Source organism: Plasmopara halstedii (assembly GCF_900000015.1).
Source record: "Plasmopara halstedii genome assembly, contig: Scaffold_2165, whole genome shotgun sequence".
NCBI classification, from domain to species: Eukaryota; Oomycota; class Peronosporomycetes; order Peronosporales; family Peronosporaceae; genus Plasmopara; species Plasmopara halstedii.
The window spans coordinates 49,420-69,543 of record NW_020189073.1 but is presented as its reverse complement, the minus strand read 5'-3'; the positions used below and the strand labels follow the sequence as shown (position 1 = coordinate 69,543).

Here is a 20,124-nt window from a genome sequence, read left to right as displayed (position 1 = left end):
TGTACCGCATGCACGTCTTGCACGTTCGCACATACGTCTTGATGTCTTCAAGCATGCTCTTCCACCAGAACCACATCTTGACAGGTTGGCGGCTCGCTCGATGCCTGGGAGCGCTGCTGTTGGTGTGTCGTGATGGTTGTTCACTATTGCCAGCTTCGACTCTCGACTTTCGGGCACACACAGCTGCTTCACCTTGTTCTCCGACATGCGGGAAATCAGTCCATCTTCCGCTGTGAATTTGGTCGTGTCTCCTCTGTCTCCTCTGCCTTCCATTATCTTGGTATAGAACTCATTCTCCTTGAATGCTCGCTCAAACTTCTCTCTCGTGCTCTTCTCCACCTCTGCGTGAAGGTAGTTCGTTCAAAGCACCATTCTCTTCTCTTTTTTGTTTTCTTCGAATCTTTCATACTTTGGTAGGCTCTGCATTCCATATATCAAGCTCATGGCTTACCTCGATACCGAGTTGAGTGTGTCTTTGAACTTCTCCATCTGAATGCATGCCAAATTGATTTCTTGTCTCGACACGGCATCTGCAACTACATTCTTCTTGCCAGGTCGATGAATCAGCTCAAAGTCGTACTCTGCAAAGAAGTCTAGCCATCTCGCCAGTCTTCCTGACGCTAGCGGTCTTGACTTCAGTCACTTGCACGCTGAACTGTCCGTAAACACAACGAACTTGGTTCCGTGCAGATACGGTCTCAATGTTGCATAACACAACTTGATGGCGTACAGCTCTTGGTCATGCGCTGGCCATCTTCGTTCTGCACCGCTCAGCTTCTTGCTGTAGAACGCAATCGGTAGATCTTTTCCTTCAACCTCTTGCGACAACACTCCTCACACGCTAGTTCCAGACGCATCCGTCGAAACCATAAACGACTTTTTGAAAGCTAAGAGTTGCAGCACTGGTGCTTGTTGCAACGCATGTTTGATCTTGTGAAACGCGTGTTGATGGTGATCCCTCCAACCCCATTCCTTGCTCGACTTAAGTAATCGCTGAAAGGCAACACAAAATCTGCGTAGGACGGGATGAACCGTCGATAAAAGCCCGCGAGTCCAAGAACCTCTGCAATTCTTTTGTGCTTGTCGGTGCCGGCCACGCTTTGATTGCCTGCACCTTCTTCATATCTATGTGGACTCCTTTGCTGTTGACGATGTGACCCAGGAAATTGATCTCCTCTGTCCGAAGTGACACTTTTCGCGATTCGCGTACAGCTCGTTCTTTCGCAGCAACTCGAACACTGCTCTCAAATGCTCGCGATGCAGCTCCCTTTTCCGACAAAACACGCAAATGTCATCGAGGCACACGACAACAAATGTCAAATGATAAAAGACAATCCTCATCAGTCGGCTTCAAATGCCTGGCATTCCAGCAAGTCCCATGGGTGCCACGCACCAGTGGTATATTTCCGGAAAGGCATTTGAATGCGGTGTACTATCTTGGGCTCTCAGCGAACCACATCTGATGGTATCCCTTTTGCAAAGCGACTGTCAAGAACGTCGAACATCCCTGCATCTGGTCAAACAGCTCGTTGATCATCGAAAACGGGATCTTTGGTATCTCGCTCGCATTGTTCACGTATCGAAAGTCCTGGACCCATCGAATCGGGCATTCGGGTCTTCCGATCGCTGCCAATCTGCTCGCGAAGGAAAATGGTTTGTCGCGGGATCCTTCTTGGGCACATTAAACATGTTGGATACTCACGGCGACTCGGATAACTCGATCCACTTCAGCAGACTGTCTACGAACTTTTGCAGTGCCTGTCGCTCGACATGCGACAGTCGAAACGGTTGTCGGTTGCTCGGCTTTGCTCCCGACTTCAGCTTGATCTCGACTTGCATATTCCTCTTTAGCGGTAACCTGTCTGGCAAATGCTCTGGAAAGACTCCCTGGAATTCCTCCAGCAGCTCCTTGATCTCTGGCATCGCTTCGTTTTTTCTCTCACTCTTCCGCATCATTTCCCATCCAGATTTTCACATGAAAAACCTGAACATAGTCTTGTTGTCTCAGCTTCCGTCGGAACTCGTTTTCTTTCACCTCTTGGCACTCCGATAACTCTGCGAATGTCACATGGTGTGTCCTCCAGTCGATTGCAGGGTTGTACCTTGCCATTCACGGTTTTCCCAACTAGACATCGTGTGTCCCTGTGTGTTCCCACTCTCGCTATCGAAAATCTGGCCATCCATCTCCAGAGTTAGTTAAACCAGCTGAACAACTTTGAAATCCGTTTCTGTGTCATCAAATGGACTGGCAGTAGCCGAGATCGTTTTCTCGATCCTGACGCTCAGTCCTGGACGAATGAGATTGAAGTGGTTACGGAATCAATCAATATCCTGACTCGCTTTCCGTCACACAAACCCTTTTTCACAATCAGCTCGTCGGCACTCATTCTCGTCAACACCACTTTTGACTGCTTGATCCGCATGCTGGTTGCTTGTGCCTTGCTCAACTGAAATGAATAGGTTTCTGCCTTGTATTCATTCATTTCCACGTGATGCGCTTTCACCACATTCCTTATGTTCTGCATTCGTCTCCTGTTCCTTCGATAATTTACGCTGTGATATCTTCCATGATCTCTTGCATGATATCTTCTCGTGTTCTGGTAACAATCTCGCGATGTATGACCGGGTTTCTTGCACATGAAACACAGATTCTGCTCATAACACTGCTTCTTTCCGATCATCTCATTACAAATCTCCATGTCTTGACTGCCATCGTCGTTCAAAGCACCAATGTGAATCCGATGCATTCTCGGAGGCTTCTTTTGTCCCTCTCGACCTCCATGCTATGGGAAGTAGGCATCTTCGTACGCCTTCACAGCGGCTATGGTTTCTTCCAAATTAGTGCACCTTGTGAACTTCACCATCTTCCGAGTCTGGTCCTTCAAACCGAAATAACACATCTTTTCGATCCAACTCGCTCATTTCTTGAATCTGCCCCATGATCCTCCGATATTTCACAACGTACTTGTCGAAGTTCATCCGTTGTGCGTCCTTCGCCAACTGTCGTAACTATCCCGCAGAATATTCGGGTATCCTCTTGGCACAAACTGAGCATACAATGCTGCTTCCATTCCCTCGAGACTCCTCGCCTCTCTTTCGCTCGCACACATATCATGGTACCAAGCCAATGCGCCTTCTCTAAAGTTTCCCACGACCATCGCCACGATCCTTTGTTGGTTCTCTTCTGCGTACTCGTCAATCACCTTTGCACGCAAATAGTTCTTCAATTGGAACAGAACGTGTGCACTCCTTCCATCGGCTTTTCTGAAAACTGTGGCATGGACAATCCTTCCGCTCTGTCAACCCCTGAAACAATTACCTGGGGTGCTCTTCTTCTCTTCTGTACAGCGCTCTCCTTGTAAATGACTTCACTCTATACGCGTCCAATGGCTTCATTCAACTGACTCTATATCACGCTCGTTTGATGTTCCTGAGCTCTTCTTGACTCGCATGCGCCCTCTTAATTGCGTCTTACATGCCTTCCATATGCCGCATCATGTCTTCTCGCTGCTTCTTCATCGCTCTATCCATCGACTCTTGCTGTTGACTCAGCGCGTACTTCTAACTTGTCGCCATTTGCTCCATCGCGCTCGTCATGCATCTCATCAAGTCCTCCGCACTCAAGGTCGCTGATTACTGGAAATTTGGTTGTTCTCGCTCTATCGCTTGAAACACAGCCAACACAACTAGGTGTTCAGGGCCGAAGGATCTACACGCAATTTCCCCTTAGGTCCTGACCACTTTCAAGTGTCTTGCTTGTGTGCGGATCCAGTCTTGGTCTGGAGTCTTGAGTCGGGAGTCTCGGATCGGACGTCGCTTGTTTGGAACATGGACTGGGATAGTTTGGTTAGCCAACGATAAAGGGTGACGAACAAGTGTTACCAAATTTGACCTGAGCCCTAGGCGTCACGTTCAAGAGTGATCTTTGTTTAGCGTTAAAATCCTGGTTCGGAGAACTTACATCCAGTTCTAATGCTACGTGCACGTAATATGCAATAATATTGGCTAACATGCATTTGTTCCTATCCAATGAGTGTGTTCTGGAATGTCTCCTTCTTGGTTGCGGGAACCTTCTTTTTCTCAAATATTCTAGAACCTCCTTGGATAAATGGTACGCTTGCATGCGACCCCTTAGCTTGGTCACCACCAGCTTGACGTCTCTGCAACATTGACTATTTCGTACTCCTCTCACTTACAAAGAGATTTCTTTCGTCTCTACCCCCATAATGCTAGACGTTTTATATTTGCATTCTCATGGTGTTGTCAGTTGTGCTTTCATCGGCAGTTATTTAGGGCGTTATAGGAAAGCAGTTATCTGACTGGTGAACGGTTTCAGACGATCAAAAGCCGCTTGCATCCTATGTGCGACCAGACGCCTTATCCCCTCTAATGTAATAATGAAAATGGATTGACGTAGCCTGCCCACTTGTTCGATCTCTTGCTATTCCATTATCTCCAATGGTACAGTCAACTTTGACGTCAATGGATTAATAACGAACGCTATCAAGTGCAACTGGATTGCCGTGCATCTTGCACCAAGGCGCAATGTATCAACCGACCCGCATTGTCAAAATTCCAAAGGATGACATAGATTACCCACGAGGAAAATCGAGAGCGTCTTTGATATTAAGATACTTAAATTGCTAAACTGTTTGGAATCAAGTACCGCTTAGGATTTTACCATATAAATTTATTGCCATGCTCACTAATAAAACCACATCTATTAGAAAGCGTGAGGCTCAACCAAGTGTCCCACATAGCGTTCCGTTACGGAATCCTATCGTCTTCCGAAATACCAATTTGCTAGCACCTCTTTGTCATGCAAAAGTGAGCTGTGGATGTGCACCTTAGAACTGTTGTAGATGATCGGTGTCGCACAAATGGCCACACAAGACGAGTGTTTGATATTGATGAAAAAGCCAGCATACGTGCAGGCGACCGGAAGCCAGATCCCCGTGGGCCTTTACGAATGCATCGAGTCGACAATGTTAAAGGTATGATTTTGACTAGTTTTCGCTATTGAGACCGATCGAATGAGGCGTAGACACTAGGACTAATCATATCAGGCATAGGCGTGTGTCTTTGTGGGACCGCGTGTCTTTGTGGTTAACGTGTAGTGTGCATGTGGTATCCAGCTAAAACTCCTTGTATATTTTTCGCTTTCGCTTTTTTTTACCTATTTCAGCATCAATACGTTTTGAGCCCCGCAGCTACGGAGGCGACCCTCGTCCCCCCTCGCCCACGAAAAGTGCGAAGTGCTACAGTAAGAGAAAGTCGCGCCGGACCTTGGAGCATTCGTGAAGCTGATGACCAACCTCGCAGCCAATGTCTGCAGCTTGAAGCGCTCGCTTCGGATGCAGCAGCAGGGTCTACCTATTACGCCGGCCAGACATGAGGCCGGACTTGGTCAAAGCGTACACCATCAGGCATTAGAGTGCCGCCGGCCAAGAACGCGAGGATCTACATGCGCAACTTCGGCGGCAGTGAAGTCTGTGAGAGTCATGGGAGTGGTATCTAGCAGTGGGCACCGCTCTTCATCGAGCAGATCGAGATGGCGGAGCAGGCGTCTGGCTACGCCTGACCAGAACGGTACAAGGTGAACAAGTTCGGCTAGAATCTACGTGGTAAAGCTAAGCTCATCTACCAGCAACACATTATGCGCTGGTGGGCCACAAAGCCGACGTTTTGGTTCGTGATGGACCGAATGCACTTGTCTTTTAAGAGGACGCTCTAGACGCAGCAGGGAATGAAGCTGCTTGGAGCCAAGAAAGATCGCTGCAATCGCGGGATGAGCACTTGCTGTACTTAAATGCTCTCATGATGGCAACAAACGCGTCACCTACATTGGTACCTGAGAACATCGTCAAGCACGCGGACCGAGACTGAAGGCACGCTTTGATGTCCAAGTGTGGCATCACGCAACCACATACGCTTCAACAAGCAAAGGAGTAGGTGGTGTGGGCGCGGATGGTGTCTGCACGGCGATACCACAGCTGCAAGAAGGTTGAACACCTGAAGAAGAACTGCCCGGAGCGTTCCACTGGAAACGAAAATAGCTAGTGAGTAAAGTCAGCAGCACTTGCTGCCAGCAGCGATGCCCAGGCAGTGAACGCTTAGAGCTGGATTATGGACAGTGGTGCCAGCCGACATTTCGTCAGCGACTCCGCGCTGCTGACAAACGTAGTGGAGTGTTCTGTCAAGGGGACCTGCACATTGCCGGATTATATGTCATCGCCGACGCAAAATTGTAACAAGCAGGAATCTATACAACATTTGATCATTCGAAAATGCGAAAATTAGATGTTAATCGGCAATCCAAAGCACAAAATATCGCCACGACTAAACTATAAATAACTTGCGACCTTCATTTTAACACGAGGCTTAATCCCTTATTTTTTTTCCCAGCTGAAAATAATCAATTTATTTTCATAAGCTTTTAGAGTATTGTCGTAAAACGTAGCATTATGGAGCAGACCTTCGCAGACCAGCACCTCTTCATTACGGGCGGCACAGGTTTCTTAGCTAAAGTATGTTTTTTATATTATACTTCCACTTGTTCTCACAATGTACTTACCCTCACCACTATAGACTTTAATTGAAAAGCTATTGCGATGCACGCCAAACATTACCAAGGTACAATGTAACATTTAAGCGATATCAGCTATGCTCATTCTCAGTAACTGGTGCTTATATAATGTGTCACTATCCAGATATATGTATTAATTCGCCCTCGCAAGGGCGTAATACCAGCTGAGAGATTAAAGAAGGAGATCATTGGTAGTCGCGTCTTTGATCGCCTTCGAGCTGAGAAATCTGATAGTTTTGAAGCTTTTGCATGCGAGAAATTACAAGCAATTGCTGGTGATATCACGACACCTGACTTAGGTCTCAGTCCACAAGATGCACAATTATTGCAAGCTCAGGTGCAGATTTCTATTCACTCAGCAGCTACAGTTCAGTTTGATGAGCCTCTTGAAGTGGCTGTTGAAATGAATTGTTTGGGAGCTTTACATGTTGCAAAATTTGTACAAACATGTCGTAGAAATCGATGTCACTTGCATGTATCAACGGCTTATGTTAATAGTAATCGAAGAGATACAACAATTAGTGAGAAATTGTATCCTCTGGACTTCGAGGTACATGATGCTCTTAATGCTGTAATAACTGCATCTCCAAGCGAAATGGAACGATTACGAGTTAATCTCATGGGGACATATCCCAATACATATACACTTACCAAGTCAATGACGGAGCATTTACTCGTTCAAGAATTTACACTCCAATTTCCGCTGATCATTCACCGTCCAACCATCATTGGTGCAAGCTGGAAAGAGCCAATGCCAGGCTGGGTTGATCAAATTGCTGCAGCTGGCGCAGTCTTCTTGGCTGCTGGCTTGGGCGTCCTCACTATGCTCCCAGGAGATCCAAGAAATGTTGCTGATATTGTTCCTGTGGATTTGGCGGTGAACAGTATTCTTCTATCTATATGTGCTAAGCTTCATGAGCTCGTGAGCCCTCGAATACTGCACGAATCAACTCGATCTTCATCGACGGTTGCTGCATTAAATCAACCCATGATTGTTCATTGTGGCACATCCGATCCTCGACAAAACCCTCTTCGTTGGCGTATCCCGTGTATGCTGGTGCCGGAGTATTTTCGAAAGAATCCACCAGCACGTGGACTATTTCCGGCTAAATTTTCCATGATTCCAACTCATCAAAGCTTTCAGATTCAATGGTTTCTTAAATACGCACTTCCATCGTCCGTGTACTCGACTTTGGCTAACAAAAGTGGACATTCCGCTCACATTAAGAACGCCGCGAAGTTGTGGCAGCTTACCTGGCGTGCTCGTAATCTTGTCGAGATATTTAAACCATTCACTGAAAACCAATGGATTTTTACTGCTGACGTTGCCGAAACGACACTTCAATCATGGGCAACTTCGGATTTTTGGATTGATTCTCACGAAATTGCGTGGGAGCGCTATGTGTTGAATTACTGCGTTGGACTTAAAAAATTTATGCTGAAAGAGGACGTTATTGACGTTGATATTGAAGGGGTGAAACAAACCAAACTTGCATTAAGTACAGGACGTATCTTGGATTGGGATCCGGATCACCACGCAATTTCGTTTCCTAGACTTCTTTCGGATGTGGCTTGGGCTTACACGTCAAGTCGGAAGCCAGGATACACTAAATCTGGTCTCTTAGGTCGTGTCATGGGCCTCACTGGATGGAAAGAAGGTATGAATCACGAAGCTTCACATGTTCCTAGACCTCATGTGGAGTCCATTGGTGGTTTACGTAACAGTGTCCTTGAAGACAAAGTCGTTCGTGAAGCTATCAAAGAACGCGCAGTGGCTTCTGGAATCGATGTTGACGACGTTGAGCGTCAAGCTGCTTGCATACTTGACACTATGGCGGCACAGCTTGACTACAAAGCTGTGCGAAAGTTTGGATGGCTGCTTCGAAAAATATGCCGAAATATGTACGATCAGATTCATGTGGATGAAACTGGACTTACACGTATTCGTGATCTACTTGCTGAGCGACGTGGCAGTGTTGTCCTTGTACCAACTCATCGGTCTTATGTTGACTTTCTGTTGATGAGCTACGTATTTTTCGCTTATAATATTCCCGTTCCCTACGTCGCAGCTGGAGAAGATTTTCTTAACATGGGCAGTCTCACAAAATTACTTCGCGAGTCTGGCGCATTCTTTATTCGTCGATCATTTTCAAATGATTCGCTCTACTCTGCCGTCTTTCATGCCTACACGCAGTATTTAGTGGCAAGAGGACACACCGTTGAGTTTTTTATCGAAGGCTCTCGCAGTCGAAGCGGTAAGCAGCTACATCCAAAGTTTGGTATCCTGAATACTGTCGTAGACTGCTACCTATCGGACAAAGTCAAAAATGTAAGTTTTTTTGTAGCTGCACCTCAGTTTGATGTAACTTAACGCCTTGATGTCAATTTTCTAGCTCTTCATTGTTCCTGTGACGATTGACTACGAAAAGCCATTGGAAGTTCTTTTACATCAAAATGAACTTCTTGGCGAAGGAAAAGTTCGCGAGGTGAGAGGTTTATTGTGTCTGTGAATCACAAGATCGAATTTTAATGTGGTCTGAATACATATCTAGTCAATAAGCGCGCTGCTGAAGGCCATGCCGGTTGTACGTAAGAAATTTGGCTCGATCTCAGTTATGTTTGGTGTCCCTTTGGATGTGAAACAGTACGTGGATGCAGCACTTGTACTTGCTAAAGAGCAAGAGATGCTAGTACCTACACAAACTATTGTAGAAGATTTAGGCTACGTGATCACAGACGCATTGATCAAGAACGCCACGTGTGCGATGTCACATGTAGTAGCGGCTATATTGCTTGTATACCGCCATGGTATATCCAAGGAAGAGCTTGTGCGCCAGGCTGATTGGTTAAGACTGGAGGTTCTGCGTCGTGGCGGTCGTGTCGTGGGGACTCAAGGCCGTTCACCCACAATTGTCGTGGATTCTGCACTTAAGTTACTACACGAATTCATTACCAGGCGACGTAAAGACCTCGTAGAGCCTGCAATCACAAGTGTCAGTTCAATTTGCTAGATAACTCATCACTGACTTCTGACATGTTTCTATGTCTTTCAATGCTGTAGCGAGAGCAATACCCAAATATGATTGGCCTCGGATACTATCGCAACAAGCTATTGCACTGGTTTTATCTCGAAGGTGTCTTTGCTTGTGCTTATAATGCTTTGGAGGCTTGTAACTCTCCATCCAGTACTCATCCTGAATCAAGTCTTTCGAAAAGCTCGGGTGTAGATCGTCATGAGTTGTTTAGTGGTGCATTGTTCCTGCACGAGATGCTCATGATGGAGTTTGTTCGCAAAAATGATCCCAAAGCAGACCAAGAGCAGCTTCACGCGGCACTTGCACAACTGGAAACTCGCAAAGTGCTCGTTGCAATCACTTCATCGTCATCGACTCCACGTGTTGAAGCAGTAGATGGTGCGATGTTATCGCTGTTGAGTACATTGATCTGGCCGTTTATAGACAGCTACTGGGTTGCTGTGACCAGTTTGTTTGCGCTGCGTCCACAATGTGAAGTAAGTACCGAAGATTTGCTTAAGCGTCTGCAATGGCTTGCCGAAACGATGTATCACGAGAACCTCATCAGTTTTTATGAATCATGTTCACGTGAAACGCTTCAAAATGCGTTGGCATTGCTTGAAAGTTGGGGTGTGCTCTCCTCCCGCCGAACTTTAGACAAGCAGAATGACAAGCATGACAAAAAACAACCGGTAGATAAGCTACTGAGTTTGACACATCACTTTACTAAAGACGGTGAATTGCGACAACTTGCTCAACGCATCTCAAAATTCCGCAAGCTACCGTTAGGTGCACAGCTAGCTACGACGAGTGAAACGGAGATTCTGGCGCGTTTGCCGGCGCTTTCCCGCTTGTAGTTGAATGTAAATGTATTTGGGTTTATATCCTACGTGTATCAACACTTACTACCCTCTGTGTTAGAGGGACTATAACGTCATCTTACTTTCAAAAGCTATCTTTCTACTTATAGTCATTGTATACATGTACCCGGCGTACTCAATGCAAATTAAGGTGATCGCCGCTTGCGTATCTGCCGATTCATACCTCTGGAGCCGAATCATTTCCATATAAAATGCTTTCTCGACATCAACCAAGTTCTTTTGCTCGATAAATCTCCACTAGTTTGACGCCCCAACCTCGTAAAGTTCATCAATAAACTACTTTAGTTCCGCAATTCTCGATTGCTTTAAATTATCTACCATCTCATTTGCCTTTATTTCACCGAAAGCATCCGTCAGCGCCTGCATCATCGACGTCTCTTTACCAGGATTTCGTTTATTAAACTCCTGCAAGTATGCAGAGATAGTGCTCAGAGCTAGTTGGTTGTTTCCACAACTGAGGAACTGTGGGTCTATGTTGCGGTTGAAGTAAAGTAACACTTCAGATGGCAACCTGCCCTCATCCAGCCATATCGATTTCAATGTGTCCAACATTGATTTGCTTACCATAAAGTTCGCTTGTGTCGGAGAAGACAGTGTCTTGAGCATTGGCGGAAGCTCTAACATATTGCTCACGTCTGAACTTGTCGCGAGTTTGCTGTCTGTTTGAGCTCCTTCATTGAAAACAAGCGTAAGATATGCGGCCCATTTTCTCCATTTTGCAGTGGCGTAATAATTTGATACATTGATATCGAGTTCAAGCCACTCTCTGAGTATCTTGGGACCGAATTTATCAACGGGTACTTTATCAGATAGCGTTTTCACAAGTACCCGGGCAACATTACTCGTGGTGGGGTCTATGACTGCATCCAGAAACATCATGGCCAAATGTTGGACGCTGAAATGTTGTAGCATATTATTCACTATAGTCTCGGAAGGATCCGTACCATGTTCTCCACGACAAAGTTTAAAGATCCACATTTTCCACTGTAAAGTTGTCAAAAGGTTACCTTCCATCGTCTTGAGGCTGGAGATAAGATTTTCCGGACTTTGATTGTCGATGAAATGACTAATAGTGTCGATGTTGATCTTGTCAAGCTCTGCAGCAGGTGTTCTTAGAGTATGTTTCGCAAACGACAGAAACTCCTCTCCTAGAGTTCTCTCTTCATTGTCGACATCTTCCGAACTTTGGGTTCTGACAGCTCTTCGCACCAGAGCATTGTCGCGATCAGATGGGGACGATTGCACCACGAGTTGCCCTGCTGCCTCACCTTCAGCCTTCGGAAAAAGAGCTCCGGCCAAAAGTACCAATCTCAAGTATGAAAGGCGCATGATATGATACTGACTGTGCACGGGGCTGACAATTGTGAAATGAGGTAAAGCCATTGCTGGGACTTCGCACAAAACATTTATTTCTGTTGTTTGCTGTCTGATTCGAGTAGCGCATATACAGCTGAATTACAAAATATTGAGACATACTAAGATTTCCTATCCATTCATGTAGCAGGTACCTGATCACGTAATAAATGACCAGATCAGAAGAGGCTTATGATTTAGATACTTGCCTAGATCGTCAAAGGGCACATTTTGAATGATGCATATTTGGTGGGTATCATGCTTATTTGGTTGAGACAATACAAAGCTGATTCGTGCATCACCAATCTTAAGATGTCTCGTTTTCTAGACAAAGCGAGTGCGTGACAATTCTTTCGTGCGGGACATCCTGTGTAGATTTTTTAGAAGTCTGTTCTTATCGGATAAATGGTTCTTATTCTAGATAAAGCTGATTCAACATGTTCCGACTCTCTGAAGTGGTAGCGGCCATCGGCCATCTAAGAAGTTTTCACAATACTTTGTAAATTAGCTTTCTTCTTGTTCTTTTAAAAACCCTTTGACAACTATAATTGGCTATGCAGGCTCTGTGGATGCATTACTCGTTGCAGCGTGTATTGTCCGCAAGTCAGTCGCGCCAAGTATAAGTAAATTGAGAACCAGCATCCATACATCAAATGAGAAAGAGCAATCTGGAATCATACCCGGATGAGTTTTCGAGTCCATCCAGGTGCTACTTACGTGCCCAATAAAAATTATGTATTCTGTCGCTAGTACAAGCTGTAAGGCTTTAGAAAACTTGAAGCTCAGAAATTGTTCACTCCAGCACATCAAAAGAATACTTCAAGACTCGATGCAACTGATCCATTTGTCGTGACATGCCGTAAACATTGCGTGCTTTCAAAGCGCAACATAAAAACACGCCAAATCTACCAGCCTAAGCCTTTTATCTAGCAACGTTGGGAAACTCCATGGAGGCATTCGAAAAGGTGAAAATCATGTCACTTATTAATGCTGCACATGTCCAAAGTTTCAGTCTTATGGTCAAAATTTTGGGCTTCCAAAGATCCAGCAGTCTCATGGTCAAAAATTTGATTTGCATTGTTCAACGTCTCTGATTCTTCCTCCATTTTCGAAAACGAACTCTGCGTCGCTCACTAAGATAGGCGCACTTCTATATTAAAATTGTGTGCTTGAATGATCAAAACCAACAGTAAAGAAATCATAGAATTACTTTCTAGCCTGCTTCGGCTACGGACGCTTGAATGTAGAAGGTGCATGAATCTTTGAACAGAAAATTTCGCCTGATGAATACCTTGGATCTGCCGCAGCAGCCTCCGATTGATCCAAAGTAAAGGCTACCTAGCTGAAAGAGTTTCTGATAGCTGTGCCCGTTTTTTCTTGGGTTCGGTACAATCGTCCTTGAGTCTGGCATCTTTCAGCGATTTTCAGGTAAATCATGCTGTCTTAGAAATGATCGGCGTTAAAAGTGCAAGACAGCGTGATCGCCGGCATGCCAGCTAGAAAGATCTGTTAGAAAGGTTCTTAAGAAAAGAATATGCCTATCTATTAATCGTCAAAGTATGATAAAGGTGCCGTTTGTTTTTTCAGGTGCCGACTTTAAACTATTCATGACCGTAGAATCATTAGAAACTGCTATTTCGCCAACATTGTAGTAACGCATCTGTCACTTACTCTTCGCCGGAACTCCAATTTCATCGTCCATTGGGTCTTGCATCATGTCAACATATTTTAATATAACTTAGATAAAGTAACAAACTATTATGCTAGCATTTGCTATGCGATCTCTGAGCAACACTTGTCCATTATCAAAGTCAATGTTGACAGCATACATATATATTCCTATTTATTGCGTATGACCTAAGGCTTTCCCTATCGGCTTACTTGAACCTTCATCATTTTCATACAGTTCTAAATATTGGCAAGAATCATGATGGGCATGAAGGAACAGACAGTCTAGAAGAAAAATCACGAAACTTCATTGAATTGCGCCCCATGATGTCCAGATTGCGTAAATACTGAGTAAGACAATAGTTAAGATTTGCTATCCTGAGCGTCAGAATACGTCACTGACAATGACATTGCTGTCAGCCCGCCAAAGAAATTATCGTGTCACATGGTTCGAATCAGCATTTTTAGAACATGTAGGAGCCTGAAACAACTAGTATATACTTGTTTGCCCCCGATGTGTCAAGTTGTCGTCTCATAGAAGGATATCTTACATAAAATAGTTCTTTGCATTTATAATTCTGAGATCTGTCATTCCCAGCCCTCCAACTAGACAATTTCCGCCTTGCTTCCACTTCGATACTGCACCAGCTTTCCCGTTTGAAATAGTATTCGAGACCAGCATACCAGCATCAAACAGCACACACCCGATACAACCTCCAGCAGCTGTAGAACTTTGACTATTGAGACTAAAGTGCAGTAAGGTGCATCAGATTTCAGCAACTTTTGGAACTCCCTCCGATGCTTCCAATACGGTGAACGACGTACGTCATGGTCGTATCTTGTAAGCGCCAACAAGTACTCTCCGCACCACTGCAGCTCTTCGAAGCTTAGCACAGCCACCGCTGCCAGCACCTCGGCATTATATTTGGTCCCAAATCTCCTTTGCAATGCTATTTCTTCAAAGGTTACATTTGCACAAAGACTGCAGAGCTTCATTTTGCTCTGATAATCCCAAAACGGCACATTGTCCTGAAAGCCCTCGCAGCTGGATGCAATCCGTCTTCCCGGGGTGCGGTCAGAATCGACAGGCCAACTTTGAAGCGGAAAAATCTGTCGCGCCTCTGCCATACTGCCAAGCTCGCACACTTGCAGACCTTTAGCATGACAAAAGACGTCGTTTATTTGCTGCTCAAATAATCTCTCGTGATCTGCGTAAATGCTGGTCTTCCATGGGGTATCAAGTCCTCGCTCAGATGCTACAGACATCAGTAACGCTGCATCGGCTACAGCTATAACTGCAAGTGCAATGGCCAAAACTTTTACAGTTCTCAGCGCATAAAGGTCGGATAGCTTTAACCATAAGGAAAATAAAAGAGCGCCTCCAATAGCTACCGATAGCACGCTGAGTGCGAGAGCGCTTTTGTCGAACACCGTCAGGGCTCGTAAAGATTGCATCTTATCCTGGGATACATCTAACGCATAGCCAAGTTCTAGCAAAGGCATCGCACCGAGAGAAGTAAGAGTCAAGCCACATAGCACTAATGGCAGCGCTTGGTGCTTACTTTTCTTCATTAAGAAAAATGAAAAAAGCTGCTGACAAATTACAGAATTAAGGTATTACACTTTAATCTCACCATAAACTGGCGAGATTTTGATAAAACCGAAAACGTTACGCTGTTAAATCCTCCCTTTGGTTTAACTTGAAAGTAACATGTAGCGTACAAGGAATAAATATATCTAACTCCCTAAGATTTTATTCGAAAGATTTGGACTATCCCTCTACGTCGTCAATAGCTACGAACATGTGAAGACTTTATTAAGATTAAAGTAGAAATTCCAATATGAAAGCAAGAGAGTTAAGCAAGTGTAGCAAGTATAAGTTCAGCAACGTCACACTGTCAACAGATGTATAGCCAGAAGCAAAGTTGTGCTTACACTGCGATATTTAAGGATGCACTACTCATAAACAATCTATTTAGCTTACATTGATTACACTCACAAAAATAATAAGCACATATTTGGTATCGAATCCGAACATTCACGCTATTAAGACTCACTTTCTCTTCTATTATATGATTAAGTAACTCTCACTATCCAGTCCAAATATATGCTATTGATACTATAAGACGCGTGATGGATCAAACAAGAGCATTTTATAGCAAGCCCCATGGTAGGGCATTGTCCGATTGGATTCTCAATAAATATATTGTGCTGTTGCAAGCATTCTGGAGGTAGTCGACCTACGCTACTACCCGTTGAAATTCATTCATGCTGTGTTTGATGCAAATGTACATTGCCCATTTGCTAGCGCATTAACCATCATGGGACCACCCATTAAGTGTGTGACAATGATCGTGTCCGCTATGATCCTTGATGACAAGCTGCTTGTATTTGAGAGTTGCACACCTTCTGCTGCAAAGTAGCATCTGTCTAATGGTTGTCGACGGTGTATAGTTGAGCATACCACAAAGAGGAGCAGTACGGAGCGCTATTGGAAAGATCTCCAAGGTAACTCGACTGTGTTTGAAGCCTAGCCTTTTCTGTGTTTTTACAAGGACCGTGGAAAAAGACACAGGGGTGTGAAATCGAGTTATACTTACGTGATGAAGACGCCAGTGTTGTGGCAGATGTAGCCTTCAAATTATGCCAAATTCCAAGACGGGGTGGACTGATCAGTCAGAAACGAAGGCGCCATTTTCGACACCGAATGGGGCATAGCACTGCATTTTCTCTTAGCGTGATGATGACAGGTGCACCAAGTTGTGAACAATAGCCGAATATTGAACCCCTAGCGTCATCTCGAAGAGATTTTCATTGGCACACGTGATTGCGTCATTGCCAGCAACGGCACTTGAAACCTTAGTGGTATTAATAAGTGCAAAGATGATGTGGTTCTGATGTGGAAGTAAGATTGATGGTAGACACTGAGCAGCGAAAATTCTTCCGTTTCCTGCGTCGGATATCACGGAATAGGTTATATCATTTACCAGTATGAACGTCTAATCGGTGGTGCCGTCGATGAAGGTGACGTAACCATCGTAGATAGCTGAGATGTCGCCAGAGGTAATTTACGACATACAGGGTATAAAGCGTTGGTGTATCTCGCCCTCTTCTTCTTCCCATTCTGGAATAGGAAAATACGACTCGTAGTCGACTTCCTCCGAATCCTCGACGAGTGATCCGTCGCCCGTGGCAGGCGCGTTGGGCGGCGCCCGGTTGCCGAGGGCTTGGGATGCGCTTTTCTTGAAGCCTCTAAGCTATTGGTGACTGGAATGTCGTTAATCTGGAATATAAGGCGAATAAGTTCGGTAAAGGTGCAAGCACGATTTCGTCACAGAACAAATTTGAAGCGAACAATGAAAATAAGCACTTTCTTTTTGCGGGATAATTTTTGAATGTTCTTTTTGTCGTCGTGATTCATAAAAATATTATTATCTTGCAGTCATCACTCCAATAATTAAACTGCATACTTCTTCAAAAAAGTTTGTTGATGGCGCAAACATGCTGGACAATGTGTTTAGACGAAAAAAAACGTCGGAGTCATCCGACATAACATGACAATTTTTTTTCAATTTCTGTTTGTCAGTGTTACGTATTCATCACTGATATCTGTGCCATAACCGTGGATGTATCTGGAAAAGCAAATATTCTACTTCAAACAGTGAGGTAAGAATGACGATGTAAATCCACATACGGGCTTGCATACGGCAAGTAAACATCAAAATATTTCTTGTGTCTTAAATTTTGAGCGCTGCTTCCTATAAACATTCCAAGAGGGCAAAACACGTAACAGAGTCTCGATCAGACATGGCTAGGTAAAGATCACACGTGATCTTATATGTCCAATAAATAGGCAAACGACACTGTTCTTGTAATGGGGAAACTACTGTTATCTTGTGCACTTGAAAGTTACTTTACTAGATACAACTCAGTACAATTGTTCGGAGTTATTACACTTAATGTATATGTACATATTCACGAATAACGGAATATCGGTATTTATGAAGATGGTGGAACTCCGAAAAGGAGAGTCTATGTTAAATCTAGGCTGCTAGCCGCACATTTGAAATCAAAGATAATATTATTATGCGAGATGATCTAACGCATATATCAACTAATCTTTTAAGTTCATTAATTTTATATAAATATACATGGACTTAAAAAATCAGAGCAATCTAGGCAACTCAGCACGGTGGATGCTCTCAGTTCCGCTCACGAACTGAACCTCTGTGTGTTTGTCACTTGCTTAGACTCTTCAAATCTATGCATAGTGCTCTGCAATCCCATCGCTAGGTAGTCTTGTCGTAAATCCCACGATCGAATCATGAATCGACAGTTTGGTCTTTGTGAGCTTTACATGAAATGTTAGTGTGCCTTTTCCCGGGACAAATAGAGCAACCAAATAGGCTTATGTCTACAGTGGGTTACAATCAAATCGAAAACTGGTGGCCAAACGCTAGGAGTGAAAATCAATCGCCTGACAGCACTCGTTACGTTCTTAAGAACAACCTTAGACATTCTCCGTTCAATGACCCCTGTGTCCATGACACGCAAACACCCAGCCTCGCTGGTTCCGAGGGCGTCAGCGTGCAAAGCCCTTCTTTTGCACAGGGTGCATCTCCAGACAGAACGTCAGTGGTTTTACGGGGAGCACATCCCAAGCCCTCGGCAACCGAGTGCAACACACCGCGCCCGCCCCGGGCAACGAATTCCCTCGTCGGGGAGCTGAAGAATGTCGACTACGAGCTCCTGTCCCAGGATGGAAGACGAGGAGGATGAGGTGCGCCATCGGCGCGACGTGAGCCTAGCACTTTGCGGACACCGCGGCAGTTTCCCGACCTCTCGACTTCCTGGGGAAGTAGTTTTGTTACCAATCGCCTCAACAAGGCACAGAAGCCGCAATTGGTGGCTGCCCACAGAACGGCTCTCATACGCTCGTATCCACGTTCGGTCCTAGAGCCTCGTGTGAAGTACGGCTTCCGCTTGGCTTTGAAGATCGTCGACCAAACCTCCCAGTTAAGCGTGGGTCTTTATCAGAGACAATCGACTCCGGGAGTTCATGTTGTCAAAAGACACGATCCACAAACAGCGTCGCTGTGTCCGCAACGTCATGCTGTCCGGCACTGCCGCAAGATGAGCCATCTTGTTCAAGCGGTCCACAAAGACCCACACCCGTGCTACCCGCCGAGTCCTTCGGCAGTCCAATCACAAATTCCATCCTCATGGCCTACCAACACCCGGAGGATACCGGTAAACTGGCCAGCGGCGCCACCGCATTTGGAGAGGATTTCACCCTCCGACACATTTCACACGTACGCACATATATACTTGTCCATTTGTACAGCTTGGGCCACAAATAGTGGTAACTCACTGAGCTGTAAGTCTTCTCACGACCGAGATGGCCACTAAGTGAGATGTCGTGGGCCCCATAAAGGATATGGTATTTTAAATCCTCATCATGAGGAACCACAATTCGTGGAGTATCAGTCAAATCGGTGCTAAAATACAGCAAGCCGTTATTCACCGAATATTGGTGTAACCGTGCGCGCAATCGCGCCGACAATTCCTTGTCCGAGTTTCTAAACTCCTTACACCCGAGAGAATGTAGCAGCGCTACACACATACCATCATTCGCGTATGCGGCGTGGATCAAGTCCGTCACTGACGACGCCCCCGTGGTGACATGAGCAAGTTCATAGACCGGTCTACGTGACGACACATCAGTCAAAGCATTCTGCTTTCCTGGCTTATACTTCACCTCGAAGTTATATTCTACAAAGAATGAGAGCCACCTGGCCATCCTCTGCGAGAGTTGAGGCGACTGAGTCGCAGTGCGTAGCGACGCATGATCTGTGTAGATCACAAACCGCTTTGAGCCAAGCAGGTGTGCCCTTAACTTGACAAGTGCATATTTCATCGCAAGTAATTTCTTGTCATGGACTAGGTAGTTTCTCTCCACGGCCTTAAGCCGGTGAGATTTGAACGCGATCATCCGATCGCACCCCTCAGCGTCTACTTGCAGCAGTGCACAACCGATGGTAAAGTCCGAAGCGTCACAGACGACACTAAAAGGGCGATCAGGGTCTACCAACACCAGTATTGGTGCAGGAAGGACATAGACGACAATAATAGGACGATCGGGGTCGGGCAACGCCAGTATTGGTGCATGAAGCAGGTTGTCTTTGACCCTGTCAAAACCTCCCGATGCTCGGTGTCACAACACCATTCCGCATCCTTTCTTAGGAGATTAGACAATGGCCGTGCCATTTCCACATTCTTCGCGCTATAATTGTGCAAGTAGTTGGCGATGCTGAGCCACTTACGCAAGTACTTCTGGTTCTTTGGAGCTGGCCAGTCTACAAGGGCCTTGATGTTAGCAAGATCCGCTTGGAGGCCACGCTTCCCAATGAAGGACCCTAGAAAGGGATTTCTTCGGCGCCGAAGATGCACATATCGGCATTAGCATACCGCTTATTCGTGCACATGTACTCGAGCACCGCTCTCAGATGGACGATGTGGTTTTTCTCATCTGTCTTCCCGTGCCCCGCACGACTGTGGACGAAGATGTCATCAAAGTATGTCTGTGCATACGCCCTGTGGAGCCTGAACAACCGCGTCACAA

The 20,124-nt window shown here is 45.3% G+C and overlaps 5 protein-coding genes across 5 annotated transcripts in view; 1 reads left to right on the top strand and 4 right to left on the bottom strand.

The window, feature by feature from the left end:
- The window catches only part of PHALS_03290 (uncharacterized protein), a gene marked incomplete at both ends in the record, with an annotated part of 365 nt that extends 92 nt beyond the window's left edge, over positions 1 to 273 (bottom strand). Inside the window, one exon of the mRNA XM_024717566.1 lies at positions 15 to 273. Coding sequence (XP_024583052.1) covers positions 15 to 273 — 259 coding nt within the window. The remainder of the gene's footprint in view (positions 1 to 14) is intronic.
- Positions 274 to 1,939: 1,666 nt separating this feature from the next.
- Positions 1,940 to 2,940, bottom strand: PHALS_03289 (Zinc finger, CCHC-type; the record flags this gene model as incomplete). The annotated part of the gene is made up of 5 exons (XM_024717565.1): positions 1,940 to 2,055; positions 2,103 to 2,142; positions 2,203 to 2,288; positions 2,357 to 2,783; positions 2,848 to 2,940. 5 exons carry the CDS (start codon positions 2,938 to 2,940, stop codon positions 1,940 to 1,942), a joined length of 762 nt encoding a protein of 253 aa, XP_024583051.1.
- Positions 2,941 to 6,464: 3,524 nt separating this feature from the next.
- Positions 6,465 to 10,457, top strand: PHALS_03288 (fatty acyl; the record flags this gene model as incomplete). Its single annotated transcript, XM_024717564.1, has 6 exons — positions 6,465 to 6,527; positions 6,589 to 6,633; positions 6,711 to 8,915; positions 8,980 to 9,072; positions 9,139 to 9,579; positions 9,648 to 10,457. 6 exons carry the CDS (start codon positions 6,465 to 6,467, stop codon positions 10,455 to 10,457), a joined length of 3,657 nt encoding a protein of 1,218 aa, XP_024583050.1.
- A 300-nt stretch (positions 10,458 to 10,757) lies between these two features.
- PHALS_03287 (uncharacterized protein) lies at positions 10,758 to 11,810 on the bottom strand (the record flags this gene model as incomplete). Its single annotated transcript, XM_024717563.1, has 1 exon — positions 10,758 to 11,810. One exon carries the CDS (start codon positions 11,808 to 11,810, stop codon positions 10,758 to 10,760), a length of 1,053 nt encoding a protein of 350 aa, XP_024583049.1.
- Positions 11,811 to 14,239: 2,429 nt separating this feature from the next.
- PHALS_03286 (uncharacterized protein) lies at positions 14,240 to 15,074 on the bottom strand (the record flags this gene model as incomplete). Its single annotated transcript, XM_024717562.1, has 2 exons — positions 14,240 to 14,248; positions 14,328 to 15,074. 2 exons carry the CDS (start codon positions 15,072 to 15,074, stop codon positions 14,240 to 14,242), a joined length of 756 nt encoding a protein of 251 aa, XP_024583048.1.
- Positions 15,075 to 20,124: the final 5,050 nt, after the last annotated feature.